The 17744-nt window shown below is 41.8% G+C and overlaps 1 protein-coding gene and 1 long non-coding RNA gene across 6 annotated transcripts in view; one reads left to right on the top strand and one right to left on the bottom strand.

Annotated features, from left to right (window-relative positions):
- LOC121921156 overlaps positions 1-13900 on the top strand; it is a 29536-nt gene extending 15636 nt beyond the window's left edge. Inside the window, exons 2-3 of the long non-coding RNA XR_006101858.1 lie at positions 2873-2944; positions 13796-13900. This is a non-coding gene — a long non-coding RNA (uncharacterized LOC121921156). The remainder of the gene's footprint in view (positions 1-2872; positions 2945-13795) is intronic.
- Positions 1-17744, bottom strand: part of SEPTIN9 (septin 9) — a 337055-nt gene that overhangs the window by 8775 nt on the left and 310536 nt on the right. For all 5 annotated transcript variants that reach the window (XM_042448795.1, XM_042448797.1, XM_042448796.1 and 2 more), the window contains 6 exons: positions 15637-15765; positions 15288-15369; positions 13822-13959; positions 2676-2793; positions 1469-1564; positions 88-184 (listed from right to left, as the gene is read on the bottom strand). In XM_042448795.1, coding sequence (XP_042304729.1) covers positions 88-184; positions 1469-1564; positions 2676-2793; positions 13822-13959; positions 15288-15369; positions 15637-15765 — 660 coding nt within the window. The remainder of the gene's footprint in view (positions 1-87; positions 185-1468; positions 1565-2675; positions 2794-13821; positions 13960-15287; positions 15370-15636; positions 15766-17744) is intronic.

Raw genomic sequence — 17744 nt, 5'->3', positions numbered from 1 at the left:
CTCTCTCTGTACATCCAAACATCACTTTGGCAAATCTGAAGATATGACAATGGCAAGGAAGCAACAAACAGGAGTGAGAATGCTCACCTTCTATTGTTCCCCACTTTGTCTTCCTTCCCAAAATTCGTCGGCCATTAATCTGGTATTCCTGGTCACTGCCCACCACAGCAAATGGAATCATTTCCTAGAGTGGAAGAGATAAGTGTCAGAAATAGGAGTCATAAAATCCAACATCCTTTAAATCAAAGCTACGTTAAAAGCATGAAACTGATTCCTATTCCACCCTACATCTCATTATTTCTGAGTCTTCTGGAATCCCTTTTCAGTACTTCTATCAAGAGTCTCCCAAACAGTGGGGTTAAATAAAACCCCAGTGAATAAGAGATCCTGACAAGCTTTTCCAGAGACCCATTTTTCCTTTGTTAATTGTTCATAAGGGATGAAAATAATCAGTTTTCCAAAGGCAAAATTGTGTCTCATTTCCTATTCTTCTCTAGAGCTTGAGTACAGATACAGTATTTATTAATGGTGAGTAGACATTATGGATATATTGTATCTATCCTTAGTTCCCTGCAGTGGCTCTTGCCTCACTTCATTTAAACAGCCCATGAAACTACCTAGGGGGCATGGGGGAATATTTTTGCAAAAGGAAAAAAAAAAGAAGAAAATTATTTTTAGGTGTCCTGGGAGGTCTCAAAATGGCTTTGGGAGATGCATGTGGCCCACCAACCATACCTTTTTCTATCCCCAAACTAAAAGAAAACCTCTCCCCATATGTACTTTTCAGTCTGAGATCCAAAGAGTGGGCAGGAGAGAGGGGGCTTTTTTGGCTGTTGTCTTTTTGTGGCACATTTTCCAGAGGGAGGCATGCCTGGTGCTCAATTGAATGCCTTTTCAGCAGGAGACCTATTCAACATTGTGTTAAACTCATTCTTGTACTAATCTCCACTGAAGATGTTAAGTATAGATGTTTCTTTTGGCATATGATTTATCTTCTTTACATGGGGCATGGATCTTGTTGCTAATTTTATTTTATTATTTTAATGCTATTTTATACCTCATTATATACATGGCGTGGTGACTGGGCTAGTTTAACAGTCTAGGCAAGATGGCGCACATTGCCTCCCTTTCCCCATCTCATGTACAGAAGACTGAGTAGGTTGGGCTGGCACTTTAATCTATCATCAGAACAGCTATCTCAAAATCAAGGCTAGCAGTCTGCATGGCATACACAGATCTTTCCTCCCAACCCCCTGCTGAAGCTCTCTGCATTTGCTGCAGAGTGCCTAACTGTTGGGTGGCAGGGCTGGCCCTTAGAGAGTGGCTCACTTTGCAAGCAATTAGTAAAGATAACAAATAAGTAAAATACTTGTAATTCAGCATGAACCTTTAGGGGTAGGTCAAAAGCTCAACTGTAAAACATCTGAGCACACGCTAAATGAGACGCAAGGAAGGACTGTCCACTTACTCTAAATTTTTCATTTATTAGTCGGTCTTCAGAATCTTCATCAAATTGCTTCTGTGGATACACATCAATGCCATTGGCAAGGAGATCTGCTGTGATCTAAGAAAACACACAGAACAGATCTGTGATTAGACATAAATTTCTCCACCTTGCCAAAGAAAGAGAAAGTAACAGGAAGAGAGAGAGAAAGAAAATAAAATTTCACTTGAAAGGGCTGGAGTGCTGAACCTCAAATGAGCCAACGAACTGCAATGAAGTTCACATGGGGCCTCATTCCTCCTCACCCACAAGGGGTCCCAAGACACTGTCTAAGGAATAACAAGTCAGACTGCTAAGCTGGTCTGAGACTGGTTAGTGTTTGGATGAGTGTTTGCCTGGGAAAACCCAAGGACAGTGCTTTGAGTTCAAAGACAGGAAGGCAGGCTGCATTTTTCAAAGCAAACAAACAGTGACTGGCTGTTATAGACATGGTTGACAAGATACACATTAAACAGTAAGTGCAGAACATTACTAGGGAGTGTCAACATTTGAGGATTTCCTTTGATCATCCAAAGGATCCATGCTGTTTACTGCAGCCTCCCACTGAGGTTGCACAGCGATCTTTCCCTTCTGCCCATGGGCTATCTGCTCTAAGGGCACCCATGGTAGGAAATATGTAAAGGGAAAGACAACTCTCTCATTACTGGATCACAGGGAAGTAAAGGAAGATAGAAAAGTAGGTAACCAGAGCAGGGTGAGGGCAAAGATTACACCACTTTGGCTACTAACTCCAGGCCCAGAGAAAGTGGTTGAAAAGTTATATGGCAAGAAGCCAGGGGTAGAAAATTCAGAATGCTTCTGGGTTACACAGAGAGGCTCCCTTTTTCCATAGCAATTTTAGCAGACGGCTGTTTTGTTTTCTTAAAACAAAACTTGTAGAAATATCCGAGGGGGAAAAAAAGAATTAAAATAGGGAAATTGAATTTATTCCCTCTCCCTGAAGAGAGAGCAAGCCAAGAGAAACATAGGCAATGGGTGTGGAGATCGATGAAGGCCTTTCCTCTCACCACGGAGGACTGCTCTGAGCTGCGTCGCAAGGAATGTGCTGGGCTCCTGGCCAGCGATTGGGCTTTTCAGAGAGCCATCATGCAGGAGGGGAGAGTGGCAAGCTGTAGTAAGATCCTCAGGAAGGTCAAAGGAGCACCATCTCACCACCACACCTGCCCCTTACCCTCTGTTTGAAGTAGTCCCTCTCCTCCAGTGTTAATGTGTCTGCTTTGGCGATGACAGGCACAATGTTGACCACTTTGCTCAGGCGTCTCATGAATTCAATGTCCAGTGGCCGGAGGCTAAAAGTAAGATTACAAGAAAAGGAGACTATGGAGGTTAAGATGTATGGCTTTAATCCATTGTTCCCTCTCCCCGCAGATTCAAATGCCCATCTGCCTGCATAGGAGTTTCTAACTGAAGTGAAAGTGCAGAGCTGGAATATGAACACAGGTATCCTTGCTTCTGTTCCATCTTCTCTCTCTATGATGTGAGAAAGTTGGATAGGACCACATGAACTAGATGGGGCTGGGACCAATATTTTGTCACTGAGGGCTGATACCTTGGGCCCTAAATCTGTTAGCCCCAACTCAATGGAATTCTAGTGATTCAACATCAACCTAAGTTCCATTAATTCTATGTATGTACTCTAGTTGGGGGTTAACAACTGGATTCAGTCCTTAGACTGTCAAAATAGCATAGATACTACATTCAGCCCTCCACATTTGTGGTTTTAATTTTTGCAGAATTGATTTGTGGATTTGATTAATATGTTATCTCTAGGAAATGCTAGGTCCTCCAGAGAAATTCTACTCGAAGTTGAAGCCAAGCATAATCAGACATGCACTGTAGACTTTAGGAGAGTTGATTTTAATAAACTTAAGGAAATACTGGGAGTGAACCTGTGGTCAGGAATACTAAAAGAGAAGGGAGTTCAGGATGGATGGAAGTTTCTCAAAAGGGAGATGCTGAAGGCACAATTTCAAACTGTTCTAATGAGGAGGAAAAATGGGAGGTGTCACAAGAAACCAGGATGGATGACTAAAGAACTTTCAGTGTAGCTATGTTTTAAACAGAGCATGTATAAGAAATGGAAAAGGGGGGAAATCACCAAAGCGGAATTCAAACAAACAGAAAGCATGTAAACTCAGAAAAGTTAAAGCGCAGAATGAGCTAAGGCTAGTTGGAAAGATTAAGAACAATAAAAAGGGCTTTTTTTTGGGTATGTTCGGAGCAAAAAGAAGAAAGAAATGGTAGAGCCACTATATAGGGAAGGTGGCAAAATGCTAACAGGGGACAGAGAAAAGGCCAAACTACTCAACACCTCTTTTGCCTCAGTCTTCTTACAAAAGGAAAAGGGCACTCAATTTTAGGAAAATGGAGGGCACAATACGGGAAATGCAGCACAGAATAAGTAAAGAGGAAGTACCGCATGCCCTTCCCATATGCGGGGGATCTGTTCCGGACATGCACACACTCGTGTAAGGGAAATTCTATGAATCCTCAAGCCCCATTGAAAACAATGGGGCTCGTGCACGTGGCACGGTATGGCATGTGCACCATTGACTTTTATGGTACGCCACTTTCAGCGTAAGCTGAAAGCCATGTATAGCACGCCCATGTATGACATGGATGCACTGTACAGGAATATCTGGTTAATCTAAATGAATGTAAATTTCTGTGACCAGATGAACTACATCCAAGGGTATTAAAAGAACTGACAAATGTAATCTCGGAGCCATTGGCAATAATCTTTGAGAACTCCTGGAGAACAGGAAAAGTCCCAGCAGACTGGAGGAGTTGTCCTCATCTTAAGAAAGAAAGAAAGAAAGAAAGAAAGAGAGGGAGGGGGGGGGGGGGGGGGGGGAGAAGGAGGATCCCAACAATTATTGTCCAGTTAGTCTAACATCAATACAGTACCAGGAAAGAATCTAGAGCAGAGTCTGTGAACATTTAGAAGGGAATGCCATAAACACAACAAATTCGCATGAGTTTCCGAGAAACAAGTCATGTCAGATTAATTTGATCTCTTTTTTGATAAAATTACCAGCTTGGTAGATGAAGGGAATGCTGTAGACATAGCGTATCTTGATTGCAGTAAGGCCTTTGACAAGGTCCCCCATGACATTCTTGCAAACAAGCTAGTAAAATGTGGCTTAGACAATGCAACTGTTAAATGGATTAGTAACTGATTTACTGGCTGAACACAAAGGGTGCTCAACAATGGAGAGACGTGACCAGTGTCACAGGGGTTCTATCCTGGGCCCAGTGCTATTCAACATATTTATCAATAGGGGGTATGCTTATCAAATTTGTGGATGACACCAAATTGGAAGGAATAGCTAATACCCCAGAGGACAGGGTCAAACTTCAAAATGACCTTAATAGATTGGAAAGCTGGGCCAAAGCTAACAAAATGAATTTCAATAAAGAGAAATGTAAGATACTGCACTTAGGGCAAAAACAATGAAATGCATAGACACCTGGCTTATTCAGACTATGTGTGAAAAGGATCTAGGAGTCCTAGTAGACCACAAGTTGAACAGTGTGTTGAGGCAGCTAAAAAGGCCGATGCAATTTTAGGCCAGATCAACAGAAGTATAGTCTCTAGGTCAAGGGAAGTAACAGTGCCACTCTATTCTGTCTTGGTCAGGCCTCACCTGGAATGTATCCTGTTCTGGGCACCACCATTGAAAAGAGATTTTGACAAGTTGGAACATGTCCAAAGGAGGGCAACTAAAATGGTGAAAGGTCTGGAAACCATGCCTTATGAGGAGTGACTTAGGGAGCTGGGTATGATTAGCCTGGAGATGAGACGGTTAAGAGGTGATATGATAACCCTGTTTAACTATTTGAAGAGATGTCATATTGAGGATGTAGCAAGCTTATTTTCTGATGCTCCAGAGAATAGGACATGAAACAATGGATGCAAGCTACAGGAAAAGAGATTTCAACTAAACATTAGGAGAAACTTCTTGACAGTGAGAGCAATTCGACAGTGGAATACACTCCCTTGGAGTGTGGTGGAGTCTCCTTCTTTGGAGGTCTTTAACCAGAGGCTAGATGGCCATCTGTCAGGGATGTTTTGATTTTGAGTTCCTGCATGGCAGAGGATTGGACTGGATGGCCCTTGTGGTGTCTTCCAGCTCTACAATTCTATGACCATAGAGTTGTGCTGGAAGACCTAGAGATTCCTAGTAAAAACACTTCTCTAAGCATTTGTAAATTCTCCACTATGATTCTATGGTCAAATTCTGGAAGATGTTGACCACTGAGTTCTGTTGGAGGACCTAGAGCAGTGATGGCAAACCTTTTAGAGACCAGGTGCCCAAACTCAGTGGCATTCCCACACTGGCTGTCACCTGATGCCATGCTAATGACAGTTACCACATAAATGTAACCACGCTACTGACATTTACAAATAGGGAACTAGGTTCACATATACGTTGGTGTACACAAGAAAAATAAAGTGACTGTCACACGTAAGTGGTAGTGTCACAAATTAATACGGAAAAGATTTTTTAAAGTACAGGTGCTTGACACAAATTGGTGGCAGCTGCAGGATAACAAAACCCATTGGACTGCCACCTGAGGAAAACAGTTAGGTGACTGAATGTTACCGTCACAACATATAGCCATAATAAATCAATCAATAAAATAAAATGGTCATAATCTCCATATATGTGGTCCTGGCCTCTTTGAAGGAAGCACAGGATAGGAATGTGATGACTAAATTTTAAAAATCCCTATTGTGAAACTTAAAAGTTAGCAGTTAATTGCACATACTTTTCAATTGGGGCAAGATGTGGAAGTGGATTGCTAGATGCAATATTTTAATCAGTGCAACAGGAAGCAAAAGATTACTTTCTTTGTTCTGTATGCATTCAGACATTTGAGAAGGTGATCATATACATGTGGGATCGCCTTATTCTGTGCAATCCACCCTGCACATTAAGGTCCTCTGGGAAAAACTTACTGTGGCTAATAAAGACCAGGCTGGCTGCAGTTACCCAGAGGACCTTCTCATCTGCCGCTATGGAATGGCCGGTCAGAAGAGATCTGAAACATTACCAACCTTGACAGCTTTAATAAGGCCGTCAAGACGGTTCTCTTCTGATAGGCCTTCCCGGAATAACCGACTTGGTCTCCCGTTGACATGGACCCCATACAGAATATTCCATGTACCCATCTCTTTGTTGTTCTTTGATTGTTTTAATAATCTGAATGTCATTTTCATGGTAAGCTTTCCAAATGTTTGACACATATATAATAAATAATAAAATTTTATTAATATCCCGCCTCTCCATCAGGATTGAGGCTGCATACAATAAGGGTAAAAATACAACAATATAACAATATAAAATAAAACCATTATTCCTCCCACCAATACAACAATTAAAATTCCCTTATATAATTTTAATTTGTAGTCCTTTTTGGACTACAATTCCACAGTCAGCATAAATTGTAGCCCCCAAAGTAACTTTGGACAGATAGGCACATAAACACCACATGTATACTTGTCACATATCAAACACTGGTAATATCTCTTCTTTTGTGGGAGTGACAATACAAGTTAAATTGGTGTGTGTTAAGTTCCTTGACTTATGTAGACGTCAGCAAAAAGAGGAGGTCCAAGAATTTCAGCTCAGAGAAGGCTTCCTAATTAGGGAGTGTTTTTGCCAAGAAATACAATGCCAAATGCTTAGCAGACCAAAAGTATATTCTCCCTTTTCCCTCCTCCTCATCCCCCCATTTCCAAAATATCTTCACTGGGCCTGGCAGTTTATAAGGAGTAGCCATTCCATACCAATGACCCACAAAAGGAAAATGTTTGTCAAGAGCAAGTTTAAAGCAGTTTTCACAGTCCCAAAGAAATGTGACTCTCCTCTATGCTCAGCAGAAGCTAACTGGGATCCAATTAATCCTTAACCTACTATGGCACAGGCCTGACTGACTAAATGGTGTGTGTGTGTGTGTGTTGGTGTCTGTGTATAAATTTTGGCTGCGGGGATAATGCTGCTTTGCTACAAGCACGCTGGTTGGCCTTCTGGTTGGTTGGCAGCCCTGGGTGCTCATCCCCTCTTCCCATAAATAAAAACAACATGGGGATTTGCATTGCCTGACATTTATTCATTTTGGCCTTGTATGAGAACAGACACACGTTGCCAAAGGAGAATGCTCCTACTGGAAAAAAGCAAGTGATAACAGAAAGAGCACAAGCTGGATGCGGTGTAGAATAAGATTATGTGAGGAAGCCTAAGAGGCATAGTGAAAAGGGATAATATGTGGGCTGGAAGCCACGCTACCTGGGAAATGCAAATGAGCAAGCACTAGCCTTTTGATGTCAGTCCACAGTACGATAGAGATGGAAAAAATATTCAAATGACCAATGAAGCATATGTTTCTCAGGTGTTGGGAAATCCTGATGATGAGGACATTGGGGGGGGGGGGGAAAATATTTGCAGTTTGGGTTTTCTTTACAAAAGCTTTGCTCATTTTTTGTGTAGGTGCAGAAAACATCATTTTATTTTCTGCACAAAAGATAACGTTTCTACGCAGAAAAGAAAATTGGCAAACAGGAAGTGCTGTTTTCTGCATACACAAAAAATGTGCTTTTTAACATAAAGTCCCAAACGGTGAAATGCCCTTGAAACCTGCATAGTTCGTGAGACATTTCTTACTGTGGGGAGGAAAACAGAAAAATTATTTGTTGTTGCCCACAAGGATGAAATTTAAGAAAACTGGCATTCCTACTGTGAAGTCCCTAAGAGAAAATAAAACACATGGGAGACAGCTGCTTAAGCGATGTATCACATGGCAAAGTGAATATTAACCCCTAAAAAACCCCTCAATTAAATATGTCATCCAATTATAGTTGACTTTACTGGATAGTACTCACTCACTCTCCTACTTGTCCCCCCCCCCAAGATGTCTTCTCCCTAAATATTTTATTTCATGCTAATTGTGTCCTTATCATGATACTTATTGTAGTGAAATGAGGGTTCTCAATCATCTATCTATCTATCTATCTATCTATCTATCTATCTATCTATCTAAAAAATAGAAGGAAATCCTTCATCCTGATTCCTCCTTTGTTAGACTAAGGCTTCTTTTTGTTTGGGGTATTGTATTAGAAATGAAGTTAACTTAAAAGCCTGAAGAGAATCATATGTTTCAAATTAACCTTATTGAGATAAGGCCATTTTTGACAGGGAAAAAAAATCAAGCCAATAATATCCATCCACATTACTTATTTTCTCTGAAAGGAAATTTTACTGAGGAGGAATTTTGTGTTCTGTATGATTTGAATAAAATGACAACAGAAGGTGAAACAAAGCAGGTACCAGTGCAGGCCATTGAAACACTATTTTTGGTCAATGTGCTCACTTTCTCATTAGTGATGCTATTCTCTCCATATCTACAACTTACTATTTATGCTGTGCAACAGTTACAGAAGGTTAGCAGAATATCCAGCCACGTCCATACATATTACAAAAGCGTAACATATAACAATGCAGACTGACTTAATGTCATGATGCTAGATAAGGGGTAGGTGACCTAGCATCCTCCAGAGTGGAATTAACCATAGCAAAGCATTGTGTGTGTGTGTGTTGTGTGCCTTCAAGTCCTTTTCAACTTATGGTGACCCTAAGGGTTTTCCTAGCAAGATTTGTTCAGAGGTGCTTTGTTATTGTCTTTCTTTGAGGCTGACAGAATGTGACTTGCCATAGGTCACCCAGTGGGTTTCCATGGCTGAGTGGGGATCCAAACCCTGGTCTCCAGAGTCATATCACAGTCCAACACCCAAACCACTATGACAACTGACACTGTGTGTGTTGTTGAACCCTGGTCTCCAGAGTCACAGTCCAACATTCAAACCACTATGCCACACTGGTATTACAAGGTGTCAAATCCTCAAATAGAACTTGTATTATTGGCAATCTAGATGAGCCCACAGCCATACACAGTAATGTACAAAGACAAAGAGAGCTAATGAGTTAGGAAAATGTCCTAATTTATAGCCTCTTTTCAGAACCAACTGGGAATTTTCTAGTAGGGTGTTGAATACTTGCTGTATTACTACCTAGGATGGTCAGAAGTATGGTTCATGCTGGGGAGAGAGAGAGAAAGAAGGACAACTTCTCCCTACAAAAGGATTAAACTACTGCAACTGCCAAAAATGATTTACATAAAGTTCTGCTTTAGAAAAAGATAAAATGAGAGAGGCTTTAAAAAAAATACTATATCCAGTCCAATTTCAAAATCAAGCAAACAACCCATCAAACTTGGGCTGTAATGAGATGGGACAATAGAACTGCCTTACAGATTTGAGTAAGGGATTCAAAAGGTTCATAAAAGCTACTTGGAGCTTTCCTGTGCATGCCTGACTCAGTATATGATAAATATTTATGACTACTGAAAGAGTGAGAGAGAGAGAGACAGACAGACACACATAGAGAGAGACTTGAGCTGAATTGAATTTTATCCAAATTTTATCAGCCTAGAAAACAGTGCTCATTTCAAGCTGAAGTCCATGTCCCAAAGGCACTGAAGCCTGATGTATAATATGCTAATACAGGCAGTGTGTAAAAAATGCATGTGCTTCACAGGGAAAGAGCCAGGACCCATGGGTGGCTTAATTAGAATAGGGAGAAATGTCGGACATATTTGAAGCTTATTGGCATTTCAAGATGTGTGTGTAGAAACCTGTATTTATTTATTATTATCATAATCCACTGATATATTTGCTCTTTCACTATATATAGTAGTTTTCTGCCTAGGGAAGACCCATAAAAATGCCTTCCGGTTTGTGTACATTATAATAAATTACTGCTCATGTATTTTCATGCTTCATAACTCAGTGTGGGTTAGGAGCTTTGGTATTTTTGAAGCAGGAGACCCTATGGAATAGGCATCTGGTACGGGATACTTTCTATGCAGTGGAACCACAAACATGTGGTTTTTAAATTAGGAAGAATGAACTGTTCACACTCTTGGGATGTGGCTAAGCTCTTCTCTTCTAACAAGCACACAACAGGAACATCCCCATCATTTAATAGGGAAGACCATGAAAACAAAATGTGAATTTGGTTGCACTAAGAGGCTTCCATTAAAAAAAATGGTTAAACACACCAAGCAATAAACCAATGACCACAACCAAGGTCAACAAAAATACTGCATTTTGTGTGCATACACATACACAAGCATTGCTGCTTGTCCCTCTCTTTTATCTTATTTCAAAAAAAATAACCCAAAGGTAGGTGGAAGTAGGGTCAGGTTTCTGTTTCCCCCAAAGCCTCCCACATGGAGCCTCACCATTTATAAAGATCTGTGACTTTCCCAACATGTAAAGCCTGGGGTACATGCAAAACAGTATCTAGAGGAAAAAATGCATATCTTTACATGAATTACACACCTGATTTAGGGATGCAGGGTCAAAGATGGAACACTCTTTCCTCACTTGAGTGTTTTCATATTCACCCTGGTGAGGGAAGGTAGAAGGCACGGGAAACCAACACAACCCAAGTGTGATGGCAAGAGCATTCTGGCCAGGAAATAATGGGGCACATCAAAGTTACCCAATCCTGGACCTGTCTGCAGCTGGCACATGGATCAGGGAGCTCATTTTGTTACATGTGGGCAACTAACATAGATCCTTTGAGACCCAAGGGGAAGGCTCTCTGGTAAGGGGGAGAGCAAATCTGTCAAGAAGGAAAGCATAACAATGCACGGACAAATCCTCTCCTCTTCCTGACTTCTTTCTGTCAATAGCCCACAAGGATATAGAATTTCACCCAGTATCAGACAATGCAAACCTAGTATTCCCTGAAAATGATCCAGCTCTGTTACAAGGAATCAAAGAGCACTGTTTTTACATCTGAAAAGTTCTGTGAAAGGCAAAAATAGCCAAGCTTAGAATTCATTTCTATCACTAAATTGCTGGCACTGAAGTGGGAGTGATATGACAAGCCAAAGGAATTTCTAGGACAATGATAACCATCAGCATATGCTTTTGGGTGGGGGAGGGGGAGAGGCTAGGGGAGAGGGACAGTTCCTTGTTGCTTTCTGCTAAAATTTCTCTTCTGCTCCAAACTCTACCTCACCCCTCCTCACCCAGCTGGAAAACTGCAACTTAAGTCTTAATTAAGGCTTGCTGGCTTTGTCTTCCTCCATCTACAGATCTGAATGTTCATTTTGACATCAGGATCAGAAACCAACAGCCCCAGAAGAAGCTGTCTGTGGCAGGAGCCAAGGGAACACCTAGTTCTAACCCCCAGCAGGGGTATCATGCTACTTGTAGCCAAAAGCAACTGCAGAGACATGAAAGTCAATAATGGAGTGTCTCATAGCTTCAAAACCATTTCTTCTATTGGAAACACATGTTCTTGGGAGAAGGGGAATACACCAGGCAGACTTCTAGGCACCATCTACCATGGAAGCAGCTGGGTGAGAGGCAAACTGCAGGATGCCATTAGAAGGTCTCGGTCAGGCAAGCTAATGTTTCAGTGGCTGTGTATGTGAGAAACAGAAGTTATAATTACAGTGGGGCCTCGGGTTACGAAATTAATTCGTTCCGCGGCCGCTTTCGTAACCCGAAAAGCCTTCGTAAGCTGAAATGCCATAGGCGCTAATGGGGAAAAGCCGCGGTTCCGTTTAAAATAGCGCCGAAGTTTTTTCGTAACCCGAAAAAACATTCGTAACCCGGAACAATTATTTTCTATTACATTTTTTCGTATCCCGAAAATTTCGTAACCTGGGTAATTCGTATCCCGAGGTACCACTGTACACTGGTTCACAAGAAGGGCCTGCCTATTGAATAGGATCTTTACCAAACAAACTCAGAATCAGCATTATAGCCATGGTCCTAAGTGAAAAGGCATACACGTGTGCACATGCACCCCATATGGGGGTATATGATAAGAGTGCTCAAAAGAATATAAGATTTGCTTGAAATGAGAGACTGAATGTGCCAACTTGTTGGATCTGACTAGTTCCAGAGATAAACTTTGGATCAGTTCATCCTACTGGAATTTTGTTTTTGATTTTGATTCACAGCCATACCTATACATACTGTATATACTCGATAAGTCGAAAAATTTATGCTCCAAAATTGACCTTAAAATCTTGGGTCAACTTATATACAGGTCAATACACTAGTACTACCTAAAACAAGCAAGCTGATGCCCATGTTTTTCTCTGTGTGAAAGAGGTTCCCAGTCTGATCTTCAATGCTTCTCTTCCCAGGGAAGAAAATCTCCAATTAACACCACTTGCTTCTCTCCCCAGTCCAATCTGCAAGGCTTCTCTTTCCAGGGGGGGAAACTCCCCATTGAACACTACTTACTCCCCTTCTCAATCCAATGTTATTTCCCCACCTCTAGCTGCCTCAGAAAGACAGCTGGAGGCTGTAAAACACCATGGAGGAAGAGCCAGAGGCACGCACCTGTGGGTCCTGCCCGCCAGAACCTGTTTCCTGGCCTCTAGATGCCTTAGAGAGGCAGCTGGAGGCTGGGAAACACCCGGGGTGAGGAGCCACGGGTGCGAGCGTGCCTGTTCCTCTTCTTTCCTTCCCCCGTGACTGGCGAAATGGCATCATGTGCCACCTGTGACACATATGCCATAGGTTCACCGTCACGGGTATATGCTAAGGTAGGTTATCTTGACAAATAGTAACTAAAGTTCTAAAGTAACTAAAAATAGTAACTGTTGGCGCGTTACAGACCGCCCAAAATGGGAGGTCTCACGCTGCTGCCGGTTGCTGTGTCCGGGAACCGCAGCAGCCAAACCGCACGGTTCCCGGGCGCAGCAACAAAGAAACACCAAAATGGTGCTTCTTCCTGTGCCCCGGAAGAGGCACCGCAAGGCGCGAGGCGTGCACTCGCAGCACCACTTCTGGTGCGTGATGTCTGGACGCTGCGCTTGTGCGATGTCAAAATGTCAGCGCCCATCTGTATGCGGTGCCGCCATTTTGACATTGTCGTTACGTGCGAGGGGCAAGGTGCATCAGGAAGTGCCGCCCCTTGTGCGTAACGACGGCACCCCATAAGGCCCGTCCGGAACATGCCAAAGTGTCCTAAAGTCACCCGATATCATTGTCAGTGGGTGGGATTTGAACTCAGCTCTCAGTAGTACAACATTCTAGCCATTACACCATATCTCTGCTTGAATCACAACCTACAAAAGAAGCCCTAACTTGTGAGAATGCAGCATAAAAAAGTGATAGCAAGCCAATTTGGTAGGGGAAGTAGGGCAGATGAGTACATATCTGGACTTTGATACATGAACAATTTTTTTTCTTTACAGAAAAAAAGAATGAAGAGTATACATACGAATGGCCAGTGGCAGGGATGAAGTATATACAGCAGTGGACTCTGCTATCTGGTATCCGCTTCTTCCGGTTAATATTGAGCTCTTCTTGCAGGTACTTCTCATATTGGTCATTGATGAACTTCATAATGGGTTGCCAACTGAACAAGGAAAAGCATGTATGTAAAGGGAGGAGCAGTATCTATGTAGCATGCTTCATAAAACACACACACACACTTTAATATGCAATACTGACATCTACCTGCTTTTATTTTGGGTGCTCTCCACAGGCTGCTTTTGTGTGATTATATCATGGCTTAATAAGCAGAGATATAAACAAGACTTTCCCCAACTCATGCAACTCCTTCATGCAAACCATGGTTAAACTAGGAAGTTTCTAATTAACAAAATTTCTTCTTACCTTTTAAGTGAAAAATCATGGTTATTTAGAATTAGAACAAGTCAGGATATTAAGCCATATCCATACTAGCATTTTATAATATGGCTTGTTCTGAAGCTAAAAATGTTAGCTTTCTGGTATAAATGAAATTGAGAACTATGGTGAATTTGAGACAATATTTGTTTCTGTATGCTGTGAAGGGAAGAAGAAAGGAGAGGCATGAGGAGGAGTTGTTGCTGTTGTTCTTATATGCCTTCAAGTCATTTATGACTTATGGTGACCCTAAGTCTTTTTGCATGTTTTTTCAAAGGGAGTTTGCCATTGCCATCCTCTGAGGCTGTGATTTGCCCAAGGCCACCCAATGGGTTTCCATGGCCAAGTGGGGACTCAAACGCTGCTCTCCAGGGTCACAGTCCAACACTCAAACTACTACCCCATGCTGGATCTCATGCATGTGAAAGCAAAAGGAGAATTCATATCTTATCTAATGTATATCTCCTGTTTTACTAAGCTATTATTTTGAGCTAGCTTACATTCTGCTTTAGATTTGTTATCCAGAATAACCAGAAATCACCAACAAACTTACTAACATCACTCATTTTAGTACCAGGCAGGCTTCCTAGGAAGACACTAATTCATCTTTTGAATTTTTTCCACTCAGTACTTGGCTTTAAGAGACCAGGACTCAGTTGCCAGCCTACTTTTGTCTGATTCGCAGCATTCATCTCTTCCGGCAGGCCTTCCCAGAATAGAGAACCCGGCCTTAGAAGAACATCTGGGAAAGATACTGCTGCTCCCACTGATTGTTTGCGGGTGTGATGTTGCCGACTTTTTGGTCAGTTTTTAACCTGTATGTCTGTTTGTGTATTTTTTGTTTTGTGCCTTTTTAAATACTGTATTGGATTTAATACTTTTTTAAGGAAGGGAGGATATTAGGGATTTTATATGTTCTGTATTTTTAACTTTGTTAGCCGCCCCGATTGTTCTCAGAGGGGCGGGATACAAATAAATTTTATTATTATTATTATTTACACACATACTCCCAGCATACAAAGTGGCCTCTGAGATATCCATTTAATTATTACTTACCAGTTCTCATTGTTGATATGGTCTCCAAATCCTGGGGTGTCAATGACTGTGAGCTTCATACGCACACCCTTTTCCTCAATATCTGAAACAAAAGTTGAAGAAGGTAGGTAGCAAGATGTCACCCTAGATGAATCCTGTGGAGAAGATCCCCCCCCCCAGTCAAACACCTTCAGTAAATGGACAAAAGGGATCATACAGACATTTAAAGAGTTTCTAAAATCTGCTGTTCTAAGGACCCAAAGGAATTGCCCATTCTCTTAGTCTTCCACCCTGTCTCCAGGCTGTTGAGATTCTGAGCATCCCCCCTGACTCAAAAGCAACAACCTCACAATCTCTTGGCAAAACTCACCATGTGTGATGGACTTTATTTCAATTGTCTTGGGGATTCGCTCTTCAGTACTTGGCTGCACAGATTTACGGCTGATTTTCGATTTGAAGAGAGTGTTGATTAGTGTGGATTTTCCCAAGCCACTCTGACCTGAAAGGCAGCAGAGGACACAGATATCAGAAACCATGCTATTGCATAGCTAAAATCACCCCACTGTTGGCTTGTACAGTGTATACATTCAAGTTCCGTTCAAATATCATTTGGTTAGACACACAAAGATCGCAAGAACTCAGTCACTGTTGCAGAAAGTCTCATAAGATTGATTTTGCCTTGTTCCCACAACAGTAAACATTTGGAAGGATTTAATATCTTATGTGGGGCACCATACAAAGTGCCCCATAATGGCAATTGAACATGCCTATCAACATACCGTCAACTCTTTCATTTAATCTTCCTCATGTACACAAGACAGCTTAAACTTTATGAAGAAACAGGGACTGAGCGACCTTTAATTTAGGGGCAAAACAGACTGCTTGAAGGAATGAATCTGTGCCTCCCCTTTCAGCGCCAGATAGGGTCTGCAGCAACCACATGCTGCGGCCCAATTGGGGCTGGTCCTTTTTGGGCAGGAAAAGAAATGCTTCTTTCACCGCCCTTGCAGCTCTTCTGCGTTCCTGCACTGTGTGGCATCTGGTTGCTGCACTGTTGGAGCATCACAGTTCTGCCCACCTTCTGGTCAGGTGGGTGGCATGATGGCAGCTTGGGGGCAGAGGCGGGATGGGTGGCATGTGGTCACCATGCCTCTACTCCATCCCAATACTGGCCTTTTTGGCTGGTCTGTTCAGCCCCTTAGTTTAAAAATGGAAGATAGATTTGGTCATAGCCTGTGTGATTTCTGCCCCTTTCAACTTTGTTTTAAAACTTTTTCTCCTTTAACACAAACTCCTGTTATTAGCAGTGGATTGAGCATTAGATTAAGACTCTGGAGACCAGAATTCAAATACCCACTCAGGTATGGAAACCCATGGGTATGGGTAACTCTGCTTAAGTCATACCCTCTCAGCCTCAGAGGGAGGCAAAAGCAAATGCCCTCTAAACAAATATTGCCAAGAAACCTCCATAACAGGTTGACTTTAGAGGTGCCATAAGTCAGAAACAATCTGAAGGTACACAAGAACAACAAAACTGCCCCAAATCCATTCATGTTGCAACACAGAAATTCTGTTTTAGTGAAATCCCTCCAATTTGTATTTCTCCCAGGATTATGTTTCCCTGCAATAGAAGAGAGGTTTGTTTCAATGAGATTTTCAACAAGAACGAGACATATGAACCTTTTCCCACAAGGTTCCACCTGATATTCTTAACTCCAGATAGGAGAAGGTTTCCACTGTGTTTGCCCAGGTTACATTTACATTCCTTCCATGCTTTAAGAAGTCACAAGGGTGGCTAAAATATTAGTTTTAATCAGTACCTCTTTACCTCAGGTCAGGTGCAATGGACTACAATTCCTGTAATTTCCAGCCATACTGTAGGCAACACATTCTTGACTTAGTTTGACAGATAGTAGGCTGGACTCAGCCTGAGCTAATAGCACTCAGTTCCCATTAAAATAAATAAGACTAAAGTGATAATAACTTTTCACATCTCAATGAGCTCTATGTTCAGTCAATCCAGTCTAGTATTGGATCTAGTGATTTTCCTAAGGATATTTCACTACTGAACCTATTCTTCTCAACCCAACATAAAAATTAAACTTTGTACCATTGTTGTTGTGGACCTTCAAGATATTTTCAACATACAGCAACCCTAAGGCGAACCTGTCATGGGGTTTTCTTAGCAAGATTTGTTCAGAGGGGGTTTGCTTTTCCTTCCTCTGAGGCTCAAACAACTTGACTTGTCCAAGGTCACCCAGTGGGATTCCATGGCAAAGTGAGGATTTGAACCCTGGTCTCTAGTTGTAGTCCAACATTCAAACCACTACACTACACTGGTTCTTTTGCACCATACTGACTGACAATTAGGAAATTTTTTGTTTGTTTGTTTATATTTAATATAAATATATCTTGTATTCCACCCTGCGCAGGACTGGAAGCAGTTTGCACTAATTCAAAACACAGTTCAGCTAAGAT

This window comes from Sceloporus undulatus, chromosome 2, assembly GCF_019175285.1.
Source record: "Sceloporus undulatus isolate JIND9_A2432 ecotype Alabama chromosome 2, SceUnd_v1.1, whole genome shotgun sequence".
Classification (NCBI taxonomy): Eukaryota; Metazoa; Chordata; class Lepidosauria; order Squamata; family Phrynosomatidae; genus Sceloporus; species Sceloporus undulatus.
This window is presented reverse-complemented; position numbering and strand designations above follow the sequence as displayed.